Source organism: Pogona vitticeps, chromosome 5 (genome assembly GCF_051106095.1).
Source record: "Pogona vitticeps strain Pit_001003342236 chromosome 5, PviZW2.1, whole genome shotgun sequence".
NCBI lineage: Eukaryota > Metazoa > Chordata > Lepidosauria > Squamata > Agamidae > Pogona > Pogona vitticeps.
This window is the reverse complement of record NC_135787.1, coordinates 14662800-14686812: the sequence shown is the minus strand read 5'-3', so window position 1 is coordinate 14686812 and position 24013 is coordinate 14662800. Positions and strand designations below refer to the sequence as shown.

Here is a 24013-nt window from a genome sequence, read left to right as displayed (position 1 = left end):
GTAAGTAAGTAAGTAAGTAAGTAAGTAAGTAAGTAAGTAAGTAAGTAAGTAAGTAAGTAAGTAAGTAAGTACTAAAATACTGCTTTTTAAGGGACTGATCTCATGAAGTCAATAATTTCAATGAGAATTTACCAAGACACAAACTGAATAATAATTATAAAAATCACTACAGAATATTCACCTGTTTTAACTAAAAAGAACATTTTTTGCCAGATTCACTAACCAGGCATGGGAATGAATGAAAGTGTGCAGTTAGTTTCTTTTGGCTAAAATATGTCTCTCATATTGTGGGAAAAGGGGTTTCTTTAAAACCATAGTTTTTCTGTGAATTCTGCCAAAACAAAATAGCTATTAAACAAAATAGCTATTAAACAAGTTTGACCACTTGTCACAAGTGCCACTTAAATGGCATTTCGCATATCTGATTTTATGTTGGTAATACAAAAGAATGAATGAATCTCAATGACTCAAATGTGTGTTCTGTTTGAAACTGACTCATCTATTTTCTGTTCCACATAAACAAAATCTACAAATTATGCACGCTATAGCACATTCTTCTGCATGCTGACTCACCAATATAAGTCCCATTGCATGTGGCTGTGCCTACCCCCCAAAAATGGGTATAAGATTGCAACCTAAAAGGCATTCTTAGCATTGCTTGTGAAAACACATCTTAGCATGTATTGTTGTACCTTTAGAACTCGATTAGAGATAGCAGAATATAGAATACATATAGAGTGTGCCAATTTCAAAAGGTATGAAAATTTCTGATAAACCAGTTTAAAATAATATGGATCAGGGCAGTTTTATGTCTTACCTGCTGGTATTTTAAGGAGGAAATTGTTAAGTGAAGCTCAGTGCATGCTGATGCATGGTATATTTTTATAATCCTTCCAGTAATGTGTGTAATGGATGGGTAGACTTCAGTCTTGTTGGTTTTGCTTTGCTTTTCACTAGAATCCTGAGGTCCATTCAGTAGAAGCGAATGTGTGAAACAGTGATTCGGGGTGTGATTCGATGGGGATTTGCCCTATGGTTTGGTCCACTTTGGGGATAGGCTGGTGTGCTCCTTTTTCTGGCAACCGCATGGCATTTATTTTTTAATTTATTTTTATTTATTAAACTTTATATGCCGCCCATCTAGACGATGTCTACTCTGGGCGGCTCACAGCAAGCATATGGGCAATTGTGAACGAATCTGTCCAGATCAATGCCTACCTGCATCTTTTTGGTCTCTGTCCGGCCACTCTGTGTCTGCGTGGGCATGCGTGCGCAGGTGGGATTGCTCCATTTTGGTTTGCTTCTGACATTTGTGGTGGCCAGGATCAAACCAAAGCAGATGGCTTGCTGTCAGTTTCAGCTTAGCTGCTGCAGGACCTAAGCAGTTGTTAACAAATTGAAAGCTTCCTACGGTGTCTCCATGGAGAAGAAGATAGAAGAGGAAGCAAAGGTGTTCTTTTTTGTTTTAAAAGCCCCTGTCATTCAGTCCTGAACTATTCGCTCAGTAATCCAGTATTTTCTTTCTCCTCTTGAGGTTAATTGCATCTTCAACCCCCCTTTCTCTCTCTCCCCTCCCCTGCCACCTCTCATCTCTGCTCAGACCTGGTGTCAATTTTCTGTCTTCCTGATGTATTTTTACAACAGGACTGTAAAACAAACATAGACCTAATTACTGCATGTAACCAATGAATATTTTGAATGTGAAACTGATATTTCATATACATTTCATTTAATTTCATTCTGTCTCTTAATGTCTGATGAAGTGCACGTGTCCATGTAAGCTTACATTAAAATGGAATGGCTAGTCTTTAAGGTTTCACATGTTTTTGTATTTGTATTGTATTGTATTGTTTCCTTGGATTTTGTCTGATATATTTGCTCAGACTAACATGGTGACCTCTTCTAAAACTGCAGGTAAATACTGTTTCACTTGGATTTTTTTTCCTTTAAAGTGAGGAATGGGATAAATGGGGTCACTTGAGGTGTGTGTGTGTGTGATTCTGCCCCGAAACCACACAAACCTTGCATGTGGATGCCAGGATTGACCAAAATGGCATATTGCACCTCAGGACAACCCTCTTTAGGACAATCAAACCGGGACAATTGAGTGGTCTCCTTCTTCAGAAAGGCAGGCATAAAATTGTGTAACAAACCCAGATTCTTCAATCACTTTTCTTTTTCCCACACACTCTCGTTTTCTTTCAGCAGCTCAGTAGAGAAGGAGAATTTTTATATATATATTTTTTGGCTAAATCCTTGGGAGTCAAAAGTCCTTGTCAATCTAATCTAAATCATCTGTAGATCCACCAGTAAACCTCAGTCTGCCAGTAGATCCCAATGCATCTGGATGTATGGTACATTAACAGTCAGCACCTTCTGTATTGTTGCATCCTGTCTATGCAGTTCTATGCTCAGCAAACCCATATGGCCAGCTCAGTGTGTTTCCTTAGCAAGTTGATTAAAACTCTTATGTTCAAGATGGCATTTGTGATGATTGAGAATGCTGTCTTCTAGAGACTTACCAGGAAATTCTATTGAACTCAAATGGACTTGCTTCTAAGCAGACATATGTTGGACCGGGCTGTGAATGCTATTGTATTTTGCTGTCACTGTTTCCCCCTGCGATATTTATTTGTTCGGTTTTATCCAGCTGACTCACAGGACTAAATGTTTAAGATGAAAATAAATTAAAAAGTAGTCAGCATTTAGCAGTACATATAACATGAAAATAAACAACCTTTCTTCTTTCTTATTTAGATGACCTTATCTCATTTCCTATTGCTATTAAACTTTTGTTTTTTCATAACCTTTTAAAAACCTTTATCCAACACCATACCTTTGCACTGCACTTGAGAGGCTGCCATTAGCAGTAAAAGCTTTATAGTGGAAATCTGGGAGAAAATGTTTGTCTATAACTCATAGGACTAAACCTGGCCGTGTCGCGTCCACTCAGAAATGATATATAAACGTGACTTCCCCCAAAAGTATCATACAGATGCAAAAGAATTTCATACTTAAAGACACTAGGTTTCAGTTATGAAACCTTTGCTTTTGAATATCAATTGCTTATTACCATGACAACAAAACCCTAAAATAAATAGTACTTTCCAAATGTATACTGCGGTTCATTCATCAAACAAAATGAAGACTATGGCCAAGAAATCAGAAGAAGACTGAAACTTGGGAGAGGAGCTATGAAAAATCTATAGAAGATCATCAAATGTAAAGATGTGACTTTGATGAATATGGCCAAGATCCCAATGATATTATATTTCCAATTAATATGTACACACGTGGAAGCTGGACAGTAAAGAAAAGTGACAGGAAAAAGATAGATTCATTCACAATATGGTTGTGGAGGAGAGCTTTGAGGATGCCTGGGACTTCCTAAAAGGCAAACAAGCGGGCTCTGTTTCAGATCAGGCCTGAACTAATTCAAGAGGCAAAAACAACAAAACTGACGCTGTCATACTTTGGTGCACATCATGAGAAGACAAGTCTCCCTGGAAAAGACAGTAATGCTAGGAAAAGTTGTAGGCAGCAGGAAAAGAGGAAGACCAAATCTGAGATGGATTGACGCCATAAAGAAAGTCATAAGCTTGAATTTGCCAGAGTTGTTCATGATAGGACACTATGGACGACACCTACTCATAGGATTGCTATAAGTCAGAGGTGAGTTGACAGCATGTGATAAATAACAAGAAACTTTCCCAAATAGATCTGATCCCTTTTCCTAAACTCTACACACCAACACCTGTTATTCAAAAAGCAGCTGGTTAAGTTACTGACTTTTTGTGTTTTCATGCTATTTATATTTTGCTGGCATCATATACTCGCCACACCTAAAAGTCATTTTTCTGCCCTTAATAGATGTTCTTTTATGCTCTCTCCCCATGGAATGTCCCACTTCCTGACAGACAGGCATCTCAACCTAGTTCTAAATTTACACTGCAGATTTGAGTTTCTGTTTTTACTTAACTTCTTGCTGTCCATTCATCATCCCCATTTCCATAGTCTTTTATATCACATACTTCTTTTCTTAAGATCTCTTTGCTTTTGATGTAAGCAGTTTCTATATCTAATCTTGTGTACATGCGTTATGTGCTGTCAAATCACAACTAACATAGCATCTCCAATAGGGCTTTTAAGATATATGAGATATTTAAGAAATGGTTTTACCAATTCCACCCATCCTTCCATGTATTACCATGGCCAAGCAGGGATTTGAACGCAGGTCCCCTGTGTCCTAGGCCATCACACTATCCACTAGACTACAATGGGTGTTTCATCTTAAATGATGTAGTTTTTAAAAAGCATTATATGTGAAATAATTATTAATAAATTACTTGAACCATTTAAATTTATTGAAGCACCATATATGAAATAAGTAATAATAAATTAGTAAATTGTAATGAGGTACAGTGTATTTTCTTGGTATGGGCATAGTCCAGCAAATGCTAATCATAAAAAATGTCAGTGTAAAATTGAAAACTAGCCTATCCCATTGATTTCAATGTGACATGATTATGGGGGACTTTTGCTAGATTGTGTGCTACGCATCAGGGTCCTTGTTGTGTACTAAATCTGAGCCAGGATTTATTATCATTAACTGTTGTTGCACTAACAACAAAACTCAAAAGACAGAGTGTGATGGTGTTCAGTCTTTGGTGAACTGTTTTGTGTGTAGCTGTTGCCTCACGAAAGATTCAGCTTGCAGATTGAAGACATGCCTTGGGAAGTCAATGCTTTCAGTGTTTGCTATTAGATTTTGTCATGTCTATGAGTCATTAAAGAACAAGCAGCATTCTACTATATCCAGAGTTCAAAAATCCAAAAATTATTTGCCAGAGCATGCAGCTAGTCCCATGAAAATATTTCTGCATAATCTTCTTGCATCTTAGCAAATGTTGGGCTTTTTAAAACTGTGAATACATTATGTTAAAAATAACATGTAAATAATTTTAAAAAAGTAAAAAGTTGCTCATCTTCCTGTACATTTCCATGTTATTATAAAATGTGAATAACTGGAGTATCTTCATCAAGAGAGCTTTCAGTGCAACAGGAGAGGAAACAAGAGTCTCATTTCAAACAAAATTGGACTGAAATGATGTCGTTTGCTATGTGATTTTAAAAGGCTCCCGGAAGGAAGAAGGGAGATTGCTTGAGTTGCTGTTTATGTTACACTATAACCTGGGATCCAATAAATCAAAGGGAAACGTAAGCCTTGATTAGGAATGCTGTATCACCAACAAGGAAGCATGCCAACTGACCAAGAGAAAATAAAGAGAAGATGAAAACAGTATGTTGAAGACCTATACAGAAGAAATAAAAGGATGATAGACTCCTTTCAAGAGGAATCCTGTGATGAATAATCTGCAGTTCTAGAAAGTGAAATGAGTGCTGCTCTGAAAGCAATGGGGAAAAAATAAATCACGAGGGGTAGATGGGATACCAGTAGAAATATTTCAAGCCATAAAGTTTGGATCTGTCAAAATCTTAATGAGAATATGCCAACAAATATGCAAATGAAACAATGGCTCACAGACTGGCAATGTTCAATATACATTCCAATTTCCAAGAAAGAAGATGCCAAGGAATGCAGTAACTTCACATACAAGCAAGGTGATGCTCATAGAGTTGGAATGATATGGTATAAAAAATGCATCATGTTCGAACTGGAGTCCCAAAAGGAAGAGGCACTTCAGATCATATTGCAAATAAAGCTGACTTCAGGAGCACACCAAAGAATTTCAGACCAGTCTATGCTTTATAGACTACAGCAAAGCATTTGACTGTGTGTATCATGGAAACTATGGGTTGTTCTTAAAGAAATGGGTGTGCCTCAACATTTCATTGTCCTGTACTGTGGACAAGAAGGTACCATTAAGAGAGATTATGGAGAAACAGAACGGTTTCCTCTAGGCAAAGGTAACAGACATGGATACACTTGATTCCCTTATCTGTTCAGTCTGTATGCATAAAAAAATCACATTGAAAGCCAGACTAGATTGTGATAAAGGAAGCTGAAAATTGTTGGAAAAAACATCAGTAATTTAAGATATGTGGAGGACACCATTTTACTAGTGGAAAGCAGCAATGACTTGAAACAACGTCTAGTGAAAGTGAAAGAAGAAAGTGACAAAACAGGACTGCAATTGAACTTTAAGAAGACAAAAATTATGACTATAGAAGAAACACACAACGCTGATGTTGAGAATGAAGAGACCAAGATTATCCATATTCTTGTATTGCTGATTACCATGACTGGTTATGAAAGCTAGATAGTAAAGAAAGCTTACAGGGGGGAAATATTCATTTGAAATATAGTGCTGGAGGACGGCTCTGTGGATGCCCTGCACTGCCAGAAAGACAAACAAATGGGCCCTAGAACAAATCAAGACTGAGCTATCTCTAGAGGCCAAAATGATGAAACTGAGGCTGTTCTACTTTGGGCACATCACGAGCAGGCAGGCAGAGTTCTCTGGAAAAGACACTAATACTGAGAAAGGTTGAAGGCAGCAGGAAAAGAGGAAGACCACATATGACATAGATTGACACCCTAAAGCAGAGGTCTCAAACATGCGGCCTGGGGGCCATTTGCGGCCCGCCGGATGATAGTTTGTGGCCCCCACCTTGCCTGCCCCCCTGAAGCGCCCACGCATCTTCTGCTGTCAAGAGTAAAAAAAAGCCTCGCCTCGCTCTCCGGCTCTCTCCCAAGACAGCGCCTCTTGCACCCTCCATCCAGAACTGGAGCCTGCCAGCCAGCTCGCCTGTCGTGGTGGGGATAGCTGCTGCTGCTGAGTACACCTTTTTTTGAGGGGGCCCCTCAGAGGAAGGTTGCCGGACCTCCATGTGCATGTGTGTGCATGCATGCGCATGCACCTGTTGGGCCCCCCACCCCGTTCTGTTTAATTTTGCGGGTACCGGTGGGGGCTTTTCTCCTTTGGAAAGGCAAATTCTGTGAGGGCTTTTTTTTAAATTTTATGTTGTGCCCTCCTCCCCCTGGCTAGGCGGTCGCCGGCGCTCCCTTCCTTCTATACTTCTTCGTCCTGCTGGTGGTGCTAGTAGTGAAGAAGGAGCTGGAGGGAGTCATGGCCAGGACGAGGGGCTCGCTCACTGCCCCTCCTCCTCCTCGGTGCCCCAGCTAGGCTAAGGAAACTCCTGGGCGGCTTCCTCGGGCTCTTGCTCCGCTTGGTGGAAAATCTGATGCGGCCCAGCCTCACCCAGACTCTGCCTCCAGCAGCCCCCAGGTAAATTGAGTTTGAGACCCCTGCCCTAAAGGGAGCCACAGACCTGAGCATAGAAGAGCTGAGCAGGGTTGTTGAGGATAGGTTGGAGGCAAGTTGACAGCACAACCACAACGAATCGGGAATGGAATACCTGGAGCCAATAAGGCGTTGACTTTTTAAACACCTGTGGATAAAGAATGTTGAGGAGGGGGAGAGCAGAAGTGAAATCCCATTAGACGACTTCTGTCTCTTGCTTGAATTTTACCCATAGTTGTCAAGCCTTAGGGAAAACTTTGGCCCATTGTAGGGGAATGTTTTAACTCATCAAGAAACGGTGTATAGTGCTCTCCAGAACTAATCAGGAAGGAGTACCAGAGGCCTCGTGGCTACTCGGTCATTCACTTCAGTATTTTCTGGTGCAGTTTTGGTTCCTGCTGTTCATAGGACCAGCCCTTGTACGTAGTTGATTCTGCTATCTTTGGCTATGGGGTTATTCATCCTCCTTATCTTCCTACCCATAAAGTTTGACAGGTTAAACAGTGAGGTGGGGCTGCACTTAGGTCAGGGTTACCTTTCCTTGGCATTTTTGCTTCAGCTTGTTCCAGCAGCAACAGCACAGCTTGCTTACAAAGGACTTGCAAGAAGGCTATACCGTAGTCCTTGTATGTACATTCCTTCTGGTGCAGCCCAACACTGTGGGGGTCAATAATGATTCCTTTTATTATTGTCCTACCAAAGTGTCTGTCTGTCTGACTGACTGTCTCTATATGGACAGCTTCTTCCCAACTTAGATATCACTGCATGTAGTACAGTGGACTGGAGATTATTCTACTGGAGGGCTAGGTATGTATCTTTGACATAGATTTGGCTACTTTCATTCTCCACTGATGCTTTGTGATGCAGTGGCTAGTGTGTGTAATGAGCAGGGTTTTTTTTTTTAATCTAATGTGTTTTCCGGCTTGAGTCCTCCTCTGAAAAGGGCTTGGGCAAAGGCTGGAGATTTTCTACTGCTCACACAAGGCATGTCAGAGTTAGCCTTGACATCTATGGAATACTGTGGTTGATGTGCCAATTCCTGGAATCCAGCTGCGACCCTACCTTGATGTGGGGGCGCTCACTACCTTGGTACATGCGCTCGTAATCTCGAGATTAGACCACTGTAATGCGCTCTACGTGGGGCTACCTTGGGGGCTGCTGCGGAAACTACAGGTGGTGCAGAATGCGGCGGCCAGATTAATTAGTGGTGTGAAAAAATACCAACATATTTCACCCACTCTGGCCGCCTTGCATTGGCTGCCCATCCGTTTCCGCATCGACTTCAAAGTGTTGATGCTTACGTATAAAGCCCTAAACGGTTTAGGGCCTCGATACTTGGCGGAACACCTACTCCCACCAAGATCTACCCGTGTCACCCGTGCGAGCCAGGAGATGAGGCTGAGGAGCCTAACGCCGAGGGAGGTCCGGAAGGAGAAGACAAGAAACCGGGCCTTCTCGGCGGTGGCTCCTCGCCTCTGGAACAACTTACCTCCTGTGATTCGCAGGTCTCCCTCGCTGGGTGTCTTCAAGAAGCAATTGAAGACATGGTTGTTCCGGCAGGCCTTTCCATCATACACCTTTTGACCCCCCTCTTTTTTTGTTTTTGTTTTTTTGCTTTGTGTGTTATATGATTTAATGTAGTGCTTTCCTTTTTTAGAAATGTCCATTTTCGTTGTCTTATATTATTTTTATGGTTGTTAGCCGCCTAGAGTGGTCCTTTCGGACCAGATAGGCGGGGTATAAATCAAATAAATAAATAAATAAATAAATAAATAAATAAATAAATAAACCCACGAACATGGCACTTATACTAGAGAAGAGTGGGAAGGTTCTATTAATAATGCAGGAAGCGAGACCAAGAGTTAGGGGCTGTTGGTAATACTTAGCTGCTTCACAAATGACAAATCTTGTTCCAGCACATAACTTAGTTTGTCTGCAAACTGGCTGTCTTGCTTATTTAAGGTCAAAATGCTAAAAATCTAAGGCTTATATACATATAACTTCCTTGTTATTATAGAAGTGCACTTACTGCATTGCGTTCCGATACAAGGTGTGTTCTTCTTTGCAACCTGTCTGTGCAGAGTGCTGATGGGCTAGTGTTTCCAACCTCGCAAATCCACCTCCATAATTATATCTGTTCAATATCTTGCAATGGGGGCAGGGCAGTTGGGTTGGAGGGAGAAATTTGGCAAATCTTTTGCCATATATCTGTAAGGGGGAGTGTACAAAGTGATGTGCCCGAAATTTGTTGTGTGTTGTGTGTGTGTCTGTGTGTGGTCATCAGCTTTGTTTTTTATGGCCCACAGGGGTGAAGCTTCTTAAAGAAGATGGCGCACAATTCCCAAGTCAACATCTCAATGTCAGATTCCAGTATGAATGGCGTCCCAAGTCCAAAGGTGTCCACCTGGAGCACAACACGGGCCTCCACCGTCAGTTTTCACAATATCTGCTACAGAGTGAAGACAAAAACTGGCTTTATCGGTTGTCGAAAAATAGTCAAGAAAAACATCCTCACAGACATAAAGTATGTATTTATTTCTCAGTGAGATCCTGTACTTTGCTTTCTTCCTTTATGAAAACACACACATTTTTGTATTGCCCTTTTCAAGGAGTTGACAGTATTTCATCTATAATGAAATACAGTACTATTTTCATTATAGTATTTGAAAATAGTACTGTGGTATACTCTGTTATTTAGCAGTCCTTACAACAATTCTGTAATGTGAATAAGCATTATTCTCTCCATGTTGTCAATCAGAGAATGAGGGTGAGAGGACAGCCATTTTTCTTAAGGCCACCAAACGAGTTGATGGCATGGGCAGGAAGTGACTCAGAGGCCTACCTGTTTGCAGTTCAGTTGCCACTAAAAGGCATTAAGGGGAGCTGATGTAGCTTGGTGGGTTGGAGCTCCTAGTTGTGGAGTCAGGGTTCAGGGGTTTAAATCCCCACTAGATCTCCCTGGAGAGAAAGCCCCTCAGGATCAGTCAGCGAATGTGTAGCTGGTTGAGTTACGGTGTACCTTGCCATCTTTATAACTTTGGGCAAGCTGCATTGTTCCACAGCATCACCAGAAGGAGGGATTGGTTAAACTACTTTTGAGTTCATGAGACCTTGAAAACCTTGGCAAAGGCCACTATGTACATTACTATTAAAATGCATGAACTTGCTTTATGTCAAATACAGCCTTCCTTCTACTTGACAGTAGACTCAAGGGGTGGAATTGTTCCCTCTAGTAATGCCTAGATAGTTATAAGGCAATGTGTTCTCCATTCCTGAGAAAGCCTGATCAGTAAGATCCTTGCACTATTTATGTAAGAGCATGATGTCTGATGGAATTAAAATGCAGTCCAAGTTCATCAGTGCAGCAGCCCATTGTTTAATTTCAGTGGGCTGAATGGAGTGCTGTAAAATTGAATTCCTGGATAGTCAGTAGTTTAGGTATCTGGCTGCAGAGCTAAAGATTGGGAATTTGACCCTCCCCCCATGTCTCCTTGACAGGGGTTGGACTTGATGATCCATTGAGTCCCTTCCAATTCTGCAGTTCAGAGATGATGATAATGAAAGTGCTTCCATTTGCACAACATGAGATACCTGGTGTTTGGTGGCCTCACCTATCTCACGTAGCCTTCTTTCCCTTGTTCTATACTGTTCCAAAACGTCCTCTAATCCTCAAAATCGGCATTTCTGCATAGTTGTAGTGGTGAGCAGTGTGATCATTCTGCTAAAATCAGCTGACCCATCTTGCGCAAGCGGCCGTGTTTCCCTCTAGCAAGCCGCTGTGAGATCTGGCCCACTAAACATAATTTTTTGCTTCCTTCAAAGAAAAAATAAAGTTGACAATGGTGGTGGTGAGGTCACTGGCACCGAGTCAGCAACAAAAAGAAGACAAATAATCTTGTGCTGAATGAAATGTATTTGGTAGTTGTTAATAAACAGCTGATGCAGTTCGGTGAGAAATCCTCCTCCTTCACAATTTTAGGTTTTTCAGAAATCTAACGCCAAATATGCTGGATTCCCCTGGTGTCATTAGTGAGTGCTTTATAAGAGAGGCAGTTTGTTCATGTCGGACTGTTTGACTAACTGTAGTAAATTTTTGGTCTTTATTTTATTTTACAGAATCATAAAAACCATACTAGAAAAATAATCGTATTTTTCCATGTATAAGACTATACTTATGTCTACAATCTTTAGACTAAAAACTGAGGGTAGTTTTATACACGGAAGTAAGCTGAGGAGAGAACAAAAACAAGTGGAGGGGAAAGGAGGGATCAAAGCGATCCTGCAGTGCTTTGATCCCTTTCCCCCTACACTTGCTAAGCCCCACTTAGATTTCTTAATTTTGGATTAGAAAAGTGGGGGACGTCTTATACATGGGGGCATCTTATACACAAAAAATGCGGTAAATGTATAGCAATATTAAAATCTCAAATTTCAATAAATGTAGCATTCCTAAACCCCACACCTATTGCTTAAAAGCTTGCCTGGACCGGAAGCTCTTTGCCTGATGGTAGAAGGACAAGAGAGAGGCAGCCGACCTGGCGTCTCTGAGCAGTGCATTTCAAAACTTGGAAGCCGCCACTGAGAAGACCCTTTCTTCCAACCTCACCAAAGGGGCCTGAGGAAGGGAGTGGAATTTGAGAGAAGGGCCTCCCCAGAGGATCTTAGAAACCAAACAAGCTCATATGGGGTATTGTGGTCCTTCAGACAGCCTGGGCCCAAGGGAGCAAACCACAGGAGGCAAAGTTCGGATTGCAGACACAACTTCTTCCTTTTGCTGATATGTTCCCTCTTTGGATGATAGCCTTTAGTACTGTATATCATTTTCTTTCATGTTTCCTTCAAGGGACACATGAAGCCGTAGAAACTCTGTATTACCTTGACAGCTGTGTATAATATAGCTATAAATTATTAACCGGATTATATTGCCCTGTGTGTGAAAGGTCCTGGAGTTAACTCCCTGCAGAATATTTGGTAACATGCAGTTACATAAAGCTGAAACAATGGATTATGAAAGCAGCTGCTACGAGCCCTTATATACCACAGAGTTAGTGTCCAAGTTTCAGGGAAGATCGGTGGACTAATGGCTTATCTTTTTTTTTCTAAACATGAATTCTTTTAAGACTTCCATATTTCTTCCTATTTCCTTCCTTGTTCTTCGCAGTATATTAATTATATCGCTGCATGGAAAATGGCAATGTCATGCCTTGCATAATATTCCATAGCACACAGTTATATAAGCTGAAACAATGAGTTATGAAAGCAATTGTTAATCATCAGCTACACAGCACACCATAGAAAAACATGTGTTATGAAAACAGCGGTCGTGAACGGAGTTGGAATTATTACCTTTTCCGGACTATATCTCCCAAGATGCCCCAGTCGGGTGATGTTAACCATAATGTTCCACAGAACATCTGTAGGTCCATGGCTGCTATCCTTCTAAACTGATACTTTAAACACTTCTGTTTGCCTTTCCCTTTTGTTCCTTGTTTTTCACAGTACATATATTGTTTGAAAAAGGGACGTGGTGGGGCTGTGGGCTAAACTACAGAAGCCTGTGCTGCAGGGTCAGAAGACCAAGCAGTCGTAAGATCGAATCCACGCGACTGAGTGAGCTCCCGTCGCTTGTCCCAGCTCCCGCCAACCTAGCGGTTCGAAAGCATACAAATGCAAGTAGATAAATAGGGACCACTTCGGTGGGAAGGTAACGGCGTTCCGTGTCTAAATTGCACTGGCCATGTGACCACGGAAGACTGTCTTCGGACAAAACGCTGGCTCTATGGCTCAGAAACGGGGATGAGCACCGCCCCCTAGAGTTGAACATGACTGGACAAAAATTGTCAAGGGGAACCTTTACCTTTACCTATATTGTTTGAAGAAGGTTATGAAGTGGAATTTTTGAATAATCAAAGCAATGGATTTAGTCTAAATGGTATTAAAATGTATTTGAAAAGTTGCAGGAGAGGGCAACGGAAATGATCAGGTAGCTGCATGGTTTTATGTGTAAGGGGAAAATGATAACATTTGGGGCTTTTTAGTTTAAAAAACCCAACTTGGCAGGTGGCAAGAGGACGAGTGTGCAGGAAATATGATACCCTTTAAAAAATACACATGATACACAAATAGGAAGAACATTCTCTCCCTTTCTATTCATGAAATGAAGTCTTTCTTCCTACAGATGATACTTCTTCAGAAGTGCCTAATTAATTTGCAGGGCTTGAAAGAGTTACAGTTTTGGTCCACGACTCTAAGAATCCTGTAGCCAGAATGGCAACTGGATATAAGGAACTGCTGGATAGCTCAGTGGTTTACATCTCTGGCTGTGGAGCCAGAGGTTGGGAGTTTGATTCCCCACTGTGTCTCCTTGATGGGGGTTGGATTTGATGATCCATAGGGTCCCTTTTAGTTATGCAGTTCTAAGATGATGTTGTCTTAAATGTGGTGCAACAAAGGTAATACTTCCAAACCTTGAATATTGGTTATGGGTGCAGGGTGTTGCCTTCATGGTTGATGCCTGGATATCCCAAAGTCATCAGGTTGGCAATTCTGAAACAGAAGCAGGGTCCTAGATTTATCCAGCAGGGCTCTTACATTCTGGGGAGTTCTATGGCTTGCTGAATTTGTCCATGAGCTCCTCGACAAGCAGTTCAGTAATACTGGGCAAGCTTCACTGAAACACAGATTGCTCAATATCCCTTTTAATCCCTTTTAATGTGCAGCTTTTGGAACATGTTAGAGTAAACCAAAGGGACATGGTGGCGCTGTGGGTTAAACCGCAGAAGCCTCTGTACTGCAGGGTCAGAAGACCAGCCGTCGAATCCACATGACGGAGTAAGAGTCGTGTCCCAGCTCCTGCCAACCTAGTGGTTTGAAAGCATGTAAATGCAAGTAGATAAATAGGTACCACCTCGGTGGGAAGGTAACAGCATTCCGTGTCTAGTCACGCTGGTCACGTGACCACGGAAACTGTCTTTGGACAAACAATGGCTCTACGGCTTGGGGATGAGCACCACCCCCTAGAGTTGGACATGACTGGATGAAATGTCAAGGGGAACCTTTTGATTTTTTCTTTTCAAAAAGCCCAATTGATGGGGATAATCCCTGAGAAAAACTAGTGGGCAGAAGAGGTTTAAGCTTCCCAAATCTGGATTCACAAGCTCTCCCAGATACTTGGAAGTCAGTGATAAAAATGAGGTTCATCTGTACACAATGCATTTTAACGTAGATTGTCTTTCAGCCCAAAGACCTGGGTCCAGGCAAATCCTGGACTCTTCTGTTATAGCAAATTGAGATATTATTTTTGATTAATGAATGTAAAGCACGAAGAATGAAACAGCTAACTAGAAATGTGTTGGTATTGTTTTGCAGTGGAATAATGAGACCAGGACTGAATGCAATCCTGGGACCAACCGGCTGTGGCAAATCTTCGTAAGTCTTGCAGTAACAAATGAAAGCAGTTCACTTTAATCATAACACCAATCCATTTCATTTTAATAAAAGAAATTTCTCCAGACTGACCAATTGATTTAATATATCTCTGTACTGTATAAGGTAATTGTACAGACTATCTGGCTGGAATATTTGTCTCTTCCTATGATTCTAGCGTAATGCTGCAATCATATACATAAATTTCTACAGAAATTTTGAAATGCAAATAGCAGTTTTAGAGAGGTGATATCTGGAGTAGTTAAACTGCCCTTCCCAAATCTGTGTGGTTCCAAAGCTATGTTTGCTGCATAATGAATTACTCTCTCAACCCGCACCCCTTACTGAATTACTATCACATCAAGTTGTCTCTCAGCAAAAATTAAAATCAAATAAAAATTTTTAAAAAATAGGTGTGACAACATATTTTTTGTTGTTTTATTTCTTTTTAGACTGCTAGACATTTTAGCTGCAAGGAAAGACCCTCGTGGCTTAAGTGGAGATGTTCTCATTAACGGTGCCCCGCAGCCTTCCAATTTTAAATGCATCTCTGGATACGTTGTACAGGTAATGGGTTGTCTCTGATTTTATTAGCTTACAATTTGTTGAAGCCACTGCTATATCAGAAGTGTCCTGTGTTGTGACTTGCAGTCCCATTTCCTGAATCAAAGATGTGCATGCTTGCTTTGAATGCCTTGTATATTTTTCTTGGTGCTGCAGAGCACAGGCCAAGAACGTTTGCTTGGAGCTTAATGTGTGCTTTGAAGCCTTTGCCAGTTTTAAACACACATCTAGAAGAAGCTTAAAATTTTCCCTTCAATTGTTCAGGATGATGTAGTGATGGGAACCTTGACTGTCCGGGAGAACTTCCAATTCTCCGCAGCCCTCCGACTTCCAAGTACTGTGAAACAGAAAGAAAAGGACGAAAGGATAAACCAGATCATCAATGAACTGGGCTTGACAAAGGTGGCCGATTCAAAGGTAATAGATTTGTAAAGAGCTTGGGAGGCGTTTCGGACTACAGCTCCCAGAATGCCCCAGCTGTGCTAGTGGAGGAGTCTGAGAACTGTAGTAGAAAAAAGTTAACTTCCGCTGTCTATATTATTATGTAATGTTATACTGATATTTCAAAGAACAGAAAAGTCCAGTGTTAATATGTGTGTTCTGCACTCTCTCCCACAATAGTGTAGTAGATATTTTCTTCATTAGTTTACATCTAGGTAATTAGTTCTCAGTCGATTATAGACTGATGAACAGCTATAAGATCTTCATTCAGTTTAGAGTTTTGCAGAAGTCACAATAAGATGGGATGTGTGCATGCTTGTGTGTGCATGTGTGGTTATCTCTCCTCTGCATTCAACATGATCTTATGGGGATTTGGAAGATGTGTGCTTTTTTTGTTTTAAAAACAGATTGATCAATGTCAATTAATTAAAATCTACCTATAGTTTTACAGTCCCATTTCAGTCACTAGGTGGCAGACATCAGACTCATTTAGTGTAAGATGCCTCCTTAAGATGTAGGGATCTGCTCAAGAGTGTGTGAAGCCTGGAGCTAGAGCTGATTTGGGTGGGGTTGTAGAGCACCAGATTGAGTCTTCATGTCTGGCCTTTCTACTGATGGAACTATACAGGTCTTACTTCTGTGTAATCCAGTTGACTAGTGAATTTTATTTGTTCTTCACTGCAAGGGGTTCTGAGTGGGAAATTAGAATCATAGAAAAGTGAAGTTGGAAGGGGCCTACAAGGCCATCAAGTCCAACCCCCTGCTTGATGCAAGAATACATTCAAAGCATATCTGCCAGATGATTATCTAAGTTTTTCTTGAATGCTACTTGCCTCCAGTGTTGGAGCACTCACCAACTCCTGAGGTAACTGGTTCCACTGTCATACTGCTCTAAGAATTAGGAGGTTTTTCCTGATATTCAAGGTAGGATATTCACCGAAGCTGGTAATACTCAGATAAATTCTAGAATAATGAGATTATAGGGTATGTAAATTTGATCTAGTTGACAGAGTATCTACTTTGGGATTAAATGTCATTTGAAACAGGCTTTCCCTGACTGACCTTTGTTCAAAAGTGTGTGAGCATCGGCATCTCTTTGTGACCATCTGTTTCATTTTGCTTCGTTCTGTTCCACCTCGTCCCTTCAGTGGTATGGTCCCGTGTTTCTGATAGTTGAATGTTTCCTCCTGATGGCACTGAAGGCTGAACTAGTTTTATAAGCATAACTGAATACTGGTAATTGATGCTTTCAATTTGATTAGAACAAAGCCCTCTTCAGGCAGTAGGCAACTCAGCGCTACAAATGAGCATAGAGGAAAGCATCTAGCTTTATCCCCTCTGTTGTTGCATTTTTCACTTTTACAATACTGGATTTGAAAAGGAGGAGTTCCTGTGCATGTGTAGAACCAGGGAAAACTGGAGATCTTGCCTTTATATAGAGCAGTGGTTCCCAAACTTTGGCCCCCAGATGTTCTTGGACTACAACTCCCAGAAAACCTAGCCAACACAGCTATTGATGAAGGCTTCTGGGAGTTTTAGTCCAAGAACACTTGGGGGACCAAGGTTTGGAATCACTGGCATAGTGCCTACACATGAGCAAGACTATTCTTCTCTTCACACCCAGCGCTATAACTGCGAAAGATACAATGTGGGAGGAGGCATGGCCAGGCTGTCTCCTCAAAATAGACGTGTTAGTCTGTGCAAGCATATCCAGATAAAAATTTAAAACACACACACACACACACACACACACACACACACACACACACACACACACACACACAAATACTGTGGCACCTGAAAGTGTTTCCAAGGCATAATCAGAAAACACCAGGGAAAATTTTTGTCTTGCATTAGGTTGGAACCCAGTTCATTCGTGGGATCTCTGGGGGAGAGAGAAAGAGGACCAATATCGGAATGGAGCTCATTACTGATCCTGGAATCTTGTTCTTAGATGAGCCTACCACTGGACTGGATTCCAGCACAAGTAATGCTGTCCTGCTGCTCCTGAAAAGGTAACAGCTGGGTTGACTGTGTTTGGAAGAAGCGGACGTCCTCAATTTGAATAAAAAATGCTGCATTTCCAAGATGGGCTTCTTATGTGAACCACTATGATTAAGGGGAAGTGTTTGTATTGGACTAAGGATAGCTTGGTTTAAAAGCTTCCTCGGCCAATTTTAAAAGCATGTATTTAAACTTGTTCCTGTTCCTTCATGTGTAAGTGATATTGCAGACAGTTTCCAGATTGAACATACGACAATACAATAGTGGCCAGGAATCCTAGCAGTGATTTATGCTGGCATGAGAGGAATCACACAAGTTGTGGAAGCCAATGGAAGCTCCTTAATGAGTTGCTTTTTGTATTCTTGAGCCTGTGCCTGATCATGAAATCAGTCAGCAGCACCCAGGGCCACAAAGGAAACCTCATTCCTGAGCAGCAATTTGCTACTACAATTTAGGGGATTTTCCTTGAGCAAGCTTAAATCATCGGTTGGATTCCAAGTGAAGTGTCATTAAATTTAGAGAAAATGGGGAGAGAAAAAACAGGTGCATGGCAAAGTAATTACCATATGTTGGATGGACTCTGGAGGAGGAACGTACATGGGAGGTCTAATGGGGGGGGGGAAGGCCTCCTAAGATAATCAGAATGCAGGCAGTTTAGGCTAGTAAATGGATTTAGATCCCTCATTCTCTCTTAGCCTGCTCTACCTCACAGGGTTGTTGCAACATAAAATGAAAAAAAAATCAGTAATGCCTCCTGGAGCTTTTTTGGGAATAAGAGAGGGATGTAACAACTTCTCAACGTGAGGTCAGAGAGAGATGTGTTAGGCTGCAGAGATGCACATCTGGGTTTTGATGCACCTGCTGGTGGATCAAAAAGGCACAAAAGGGGATGGGGAAAGAGGTGTGTGTGTCTCTCGTCCCTTAGTATATTTTTCGTGGCTGCCTCTTCTTGTGTGCAGGATGGCCAGGCAAGGAAGAACAATAATATTTTCCATCCATCAACCCCGCTACTCCATCTTCAGGCTCTTTGATAAGCTGACCTTATTGGCTGCAGGAAGAATGCTCTATCATGGACCAGCTCAGAATGCCCTAGAATACTTCAAGTCCATTGGTAAGCTTTCAGAAGGCTGTCTTTAGAATAACAATGGGACACAGAGAGCTGAATGATGGATGATCTGGGAACAGACCATCTCTCCCCCCCCCCCCGGGTCTTTTCGTCTTCTCAGGCAGCTCTGGACCCTGCATTCAGTAGTATGGATCTCTCCCCTTGCTATTGGCGGTGTATAATCACTGTCATCTCCTGTTTGTAAGATAGTGTGTTTAGAAGGACTTGGAAAACCTGGAAGGTCCACAATTCTAGTCCCCACCAAGCCATGACACTGGTGGTGATCTTGTCACTCTGGACCGGTCACTCTCTCTCAATCCGACTTACCTCACAGAGTTATTGCGAGGACAAAGTAGAGAGCAGCAGACCCATGCGCCCACTGGAGGACAGATTGGATAGGAATGTAACTAATAACTAATAATAAATATGGAATCATTCCTGTTTTCCCCATCACTTCCTCTGTTTTTTTTCCCTTCCAGCAAAATAATTAGTTAAGAAAAAAGATAGAACAGCTATATAATGACGTTTGATTGACAGCTGGAGTTTTCGGTACAAGGAACATTCAAAATTGCAGGCCTTCCCCTTTGTGCCTCTGAATAATACATGGTGCCAAAAAGCAACAGAGTCAATTCTTTTAGTTATTCATGGTTTAGGTCACTTTCTAGCTACCTCTACATGGCCTGCTTCTAGGCTTCCAAAAGGTATCTGGTTGGCCACTGTTTGAAACAGAAGGATCCTTGATTTGACCCTTTGGAATCTTCCTTGTGGTACAATCTTGGGAGAAATGCACCACATGACCTTTTGTATTTCAATAATCCTCTAAAATGTGGCCAAAATATGCTTCTGTCTGGATAAAATTTGGAGGGAAATGAGTCACCGCGATCTAGAATGATTCCCGGTGCCTCAGCTATCCTAGTATAGTGTTGGTGGATTATGTGGTGGCCACAGAATCATAGATTTGGAAGAGATCGCAAAAGGTCACCTGTTCCAGCCTCCTGGAATTTAAGGCATTATCTTATGTGTTGTGTGATATGTTTTCTACCAGTTGTCAAATCACTGGGAGCAATGTACTTCTTTGCAGGTTATGAGTGTGAATCGTACAACAATCCTGCTGATTTCTTTCTGGATGTCATTAATGGAGATTCAACTGCTGTGACTTCAAATAAGAGTGAAGAAATAGACATAGGTAGGCAAAACACCGTTTCTTTTTAGAGGACTTGCAGAGAACTTCATCAAGTCTGGGAACAAATCCCATTTCAACTCATTGGGGCCTCATTTCCATCCCATACACCTCCAAAATTTAAGAGTAGAAATAAACAAAGCTCCCTTCTCTTCTATCTTAAGAAAACACGCACACACACACATTTAGAAACAACTGGGAGTCTATACAGTTTTAAAGGAGGATTATATTTCTAGGAGGATTATTGTCGAGAACATGAAACTTTTAATGGCATGCCATTGAATTGGATTGTGAAGAGAGGTGAAACTGAATGGCCCTCGCTGTTTCCGAGTCATTGCCTTGTGACATGATGAAATGATGTGTTTTTGTGTTAGTTGGCTGTATCACAGAGAAATCACTTTTGGTGATGCCATCATATTAGAAAATGTATCTGTACAGGGCATATGTCAAAGCAGAAATCATACCCTTTGAAAGAGCAGGTTGAGTGTTCAGCTATATACCAATGAACCTCCAGTGTATTGGCATTCATACACTGGATCACAAATGGATCACTTTAGAAGATCCAGGCCCATCTTCTCCTTACTGAACAATTGAAGCGTCTGCTCTGGACCACTGAAATTCAGCAGAGGAAGTCACTGGAAATCCAGGGCATTTTTTTAAAGGTTATCTTAATTTAACAAACGGTAGAACTTGCCTTGAACTTGTATTTCCTGGAAGCTTCAGGAACTGTAATTCTCCTTGTCTGTTTGTTTTTAAAGCAACAATAGCAACAAAAACTCAACAAGCAGGGGACAGCCTTGTCAGCTGCAAAAATACCTGGTGCTCACATGTGGTCCTCGAACTGCATGTTTTCCACCCTTTCACCAGAATGAGTAATTCATTGCTGGAGCTGAAGACCAAGTGATTATTACTTTTTAATTTCTAAATGATGTGGGATCAGAAAACCTCGAAGACTGCCTTCTACTATATGGATCTGCATTTTTGGGAATGTTTATCAAGACCTGTAGGCTCACTTATCTTGAAAGCCCTATATGGGTTGCCATAAGTCAGTTCTGACTTGGCAGCACATAACAACAATGACAGGGTGGAGCTGCTATGCAGGCTGTTAATAATCTGAATTTCGGCCTATATGACCATCTGACAGGGCTTCTTCTTTTACCATGTCCTACATTCAACAAGGACCTAGATGTCTTCATAGCTTGTAAGATGAACATGAGCTAGCAGTAGACTGTGGCTGCTTTAAAATTACCCTGGCCTTATCTGAACCTATAGGAGCGTAATGACCTCCAAGATTTCCTGTTAACATTTTGTGACAAACTGGGGACTTTCCTATACCAGCAAGCTCTTAACATATAAGGACAGATAAATGACTCCATTTTGTTCCACTAACGTGCTAATGGACATATATTGTCAGGTTGTCTATTTGCCTCTTGGCATTTTGTCATTGATGTGCTATTTATGTATTGTTTCTTCTTCTTATTTCCTATTTATTTTTAAGCCATTGAAAGCCCACATCCTGTCCTATATTCCTAGTTAAAAGCTGCTCAATATATTCAGTCCCCCAGGATTCACATATACAGAGAGTCTTGCTTATAGCTTTATCCAACTAGTAGTTTTGAATTGGTGTTAACTATTTTCACAGTTAGGTACAGGTTTCTACCAATATTTTCTAATATTCAGTAAGATAAAGGTTCCCCTTGACATTTAGTTCAGTCATGTCTGACTCTAGGACATGGTGCTCATCCCCGTTTCCAAGCCATACAGCCAGCGTTTGCCCAAAGACAGTTTCTGTGGTCACGTGGCCAGCACGACTAGACACAGAACATCATTTCCTTCCCTATTTACCATATCTACTTGCATTTTAACATGCTATCGAACTGCTAGGTTGGCAGGAGAACATTCGGTAGAGCAAGTAATTCTGTAATGGCTTATTTCACTCAATGAAAGGACAAAATCAACCCCTAAGGAAGAAGCAAATCACTTGAATATAATTCCTCTCAAACCCAGAGATCTTAATAAATATAACAAAGTTTCCCCTTGCTCTTTACTATGCAGAGAATATTGATGAGCACATCAGCCGTGATAAGACATTGGCAGAGAAATTAGCCGAGGAATATATCAACTCTGTTTACTACCAAGAAACCAAAGCAGACTTGGAAAAGTTGTCTTCAGGAAACCAGAAGGAGACTGTCTTCCGAGAAATCACCTACACCACATCTTTCTGGCACCAGCTTAAATGGGTCTCCAAGCGCACATTCAAAAATTTGGTGGGCAATCCACAAGCATCCATAGCACAGGTGATTCTAATCATTTAAAAATACCTTGCCTAACAATGTGAATCCTTGCTTGTCTTGTCCTCACAGCCAAGGAAAAGAAATTGCATTTTCCCCTCCTTGATCTGTGAGAGATTAAGTTGCCTTCTGATGTTGTTGACACGATTGACTATGCTGTCTGTGTGATATTAAAAAGTTTTGCAAAACTGCAATAGATGTTGAGGCATTGCTGCAGTCTGAGACTATTGTTCCCCCCCCCCTTCTCTTGCAGTCTTTGCATATGTTCTAAGCAGAGTTTCTCACTCTTTGGTGGCTTATGTCTCTACTTTTGTGTGCATGAGAGAAGGATGTTTGTGTATTTACAAGCAACTATCACTGTTACTATATTTAGCTTTTACAGCAAGTTGGTAAGAAGAGTGGATAGAAAGTTAGAAGAAACAAAGTTATCAAAGTTACTGCTAGATTGATAACAGTGAGGTTTCTTCTACTGATAGGTCAGTAAGAAATTGAATTCTGCAGGTACAGAGGACATAAACAGTGAAGTAATTAATGAAGTAATCATTATAGCTGTGAAAACCCGGCATCCTGCTCTGGACTCCTTCTGTATCCTATCAGTCCTGTGTTTACCCGCTCGTTGTGAACCACTCCTTTGGCATGCCATCATATGCATTCAGATTACTACCAATAATTAGAATACTCTCCAGTGTGCTCCCAGGAGAAAGATCTCCTAAGAATCAGTTTGTATGATGTGGGCAAGAGGGATGTACAAGAGAAACTGATGTTTGACAGATATTTGACATTAGAAATAGATATGCCCTCTAACAAAGATGGCATCGGAAAAGAATGACCTAGAAAGGAAAAACAGGGGTGGTGAGAGATGATGCCTAACCCTCTCCCATATGCTGCTCTCATCCCCACATCCTCTGTGCCCCAGTATTTATATATCAGACACTTGGATATCCTTGGAATTTCTATTGCAAGACAGCAGAGTGGAAAAGTTGCAGGCAGGTAAAGTGTTAAGCTGCCCCCTGCCTTAAAAAAAATAAAATTCAGCAGGCACCAGGTCTATTTGGTCCCTAGAGGTGGGGCTCTACAAAATACACACAATTAGCTCTGTTTGTTATCTTGTTAAACCTTTGCTTTCTGCAGGGCAGAAATCTCCTTAGAAACCTGAAGCCAGGGTCTTTGATTCTGTGTGTATGTTGATATAATGGAGATCCCTCTTAATTGCTTTGTAAAAGCTTGACCTTGTGACAAGAATTATGCCCTTGAGAGCTTTATAATCTTCCAAGGTTAATGGCCTTGACTCCCTCCCATGCCCACACTGGTTTGATCTCCCTATCCTCATTAAGGATGGATTTGAAATGCAGTCTCTAAATGCTCCATACTCCATTGAGCCCTCTTGGATAATCTTCTCAAACTGGTCTTGCTATGATCCTTGTTTTCCACTACAATTGGCTTAGTCTTTGGATTATCCCTGACATTTGGTCCTTTCGACAAGGTTCTTAGCACCGCGGTACCATGTATGGAGGGCCTTTCGGTGTTAAGGTTCAAGACCTGTCCTGTCTTTCAAACAGGAACTAAACTGCCTGACACCATCATCTTGGTTGCATTTTGAGTTATCCACATGTGCACTCTTAATTATTCCAGGAAGGCTAGACCAATATGTTTTCCTGCCCAAAATGGAGTCTCAATAGCTTGCAGCCTAGGGCTAATTGAGGCAAACTTTTAAACACTATTGAAAAGTTTGGAGCTT

General features: G+C 41.3%; 1 protein-coding gene across 2 annotated transcripts in view; it reads left to right on the top strand.

Moving 5' to 3' along the window:
* Positions 1-24013, top strand: part of LOC110080525 (broad substrate specificity ATP-binding cassette transporter ABCG2) — a 44389-nt gene that overhangs the window by 6676 nt on the left and 13700 nt on the right. For both annotated transcript variants that reach the window (XM_073001978.2, XM_073001977.2), the window contains exons 2-9: positions 9572-9789; positions 14634-14693; positions 15143-15257; positions 15519-15671; positions 17553-17710; positions 18659-18810; positions 19886-19990; positions 22040-22281. In XM_073001978.2, coding sequence (XP_072858079.1) covers positions 9593-9789; positions 14634-14693; positions 15143-15257; positions 15519-15671; positions 17553-17710; positions 18659-18810; positions 19886-19990; positions 22040-22281 — 1182 coding nt within the window. In that variant the 5' untranslated portion in view covers positions 9572-9592. The remainder of the gene's footprint in view (positions 1-9571; positions 9790-14633; positions 14694-15142; positions 15258-15518; positions 15672-17552; positions 17711-18658; positions 18811-19885; positions 19991-22039; positions 22282-24013) is intronic.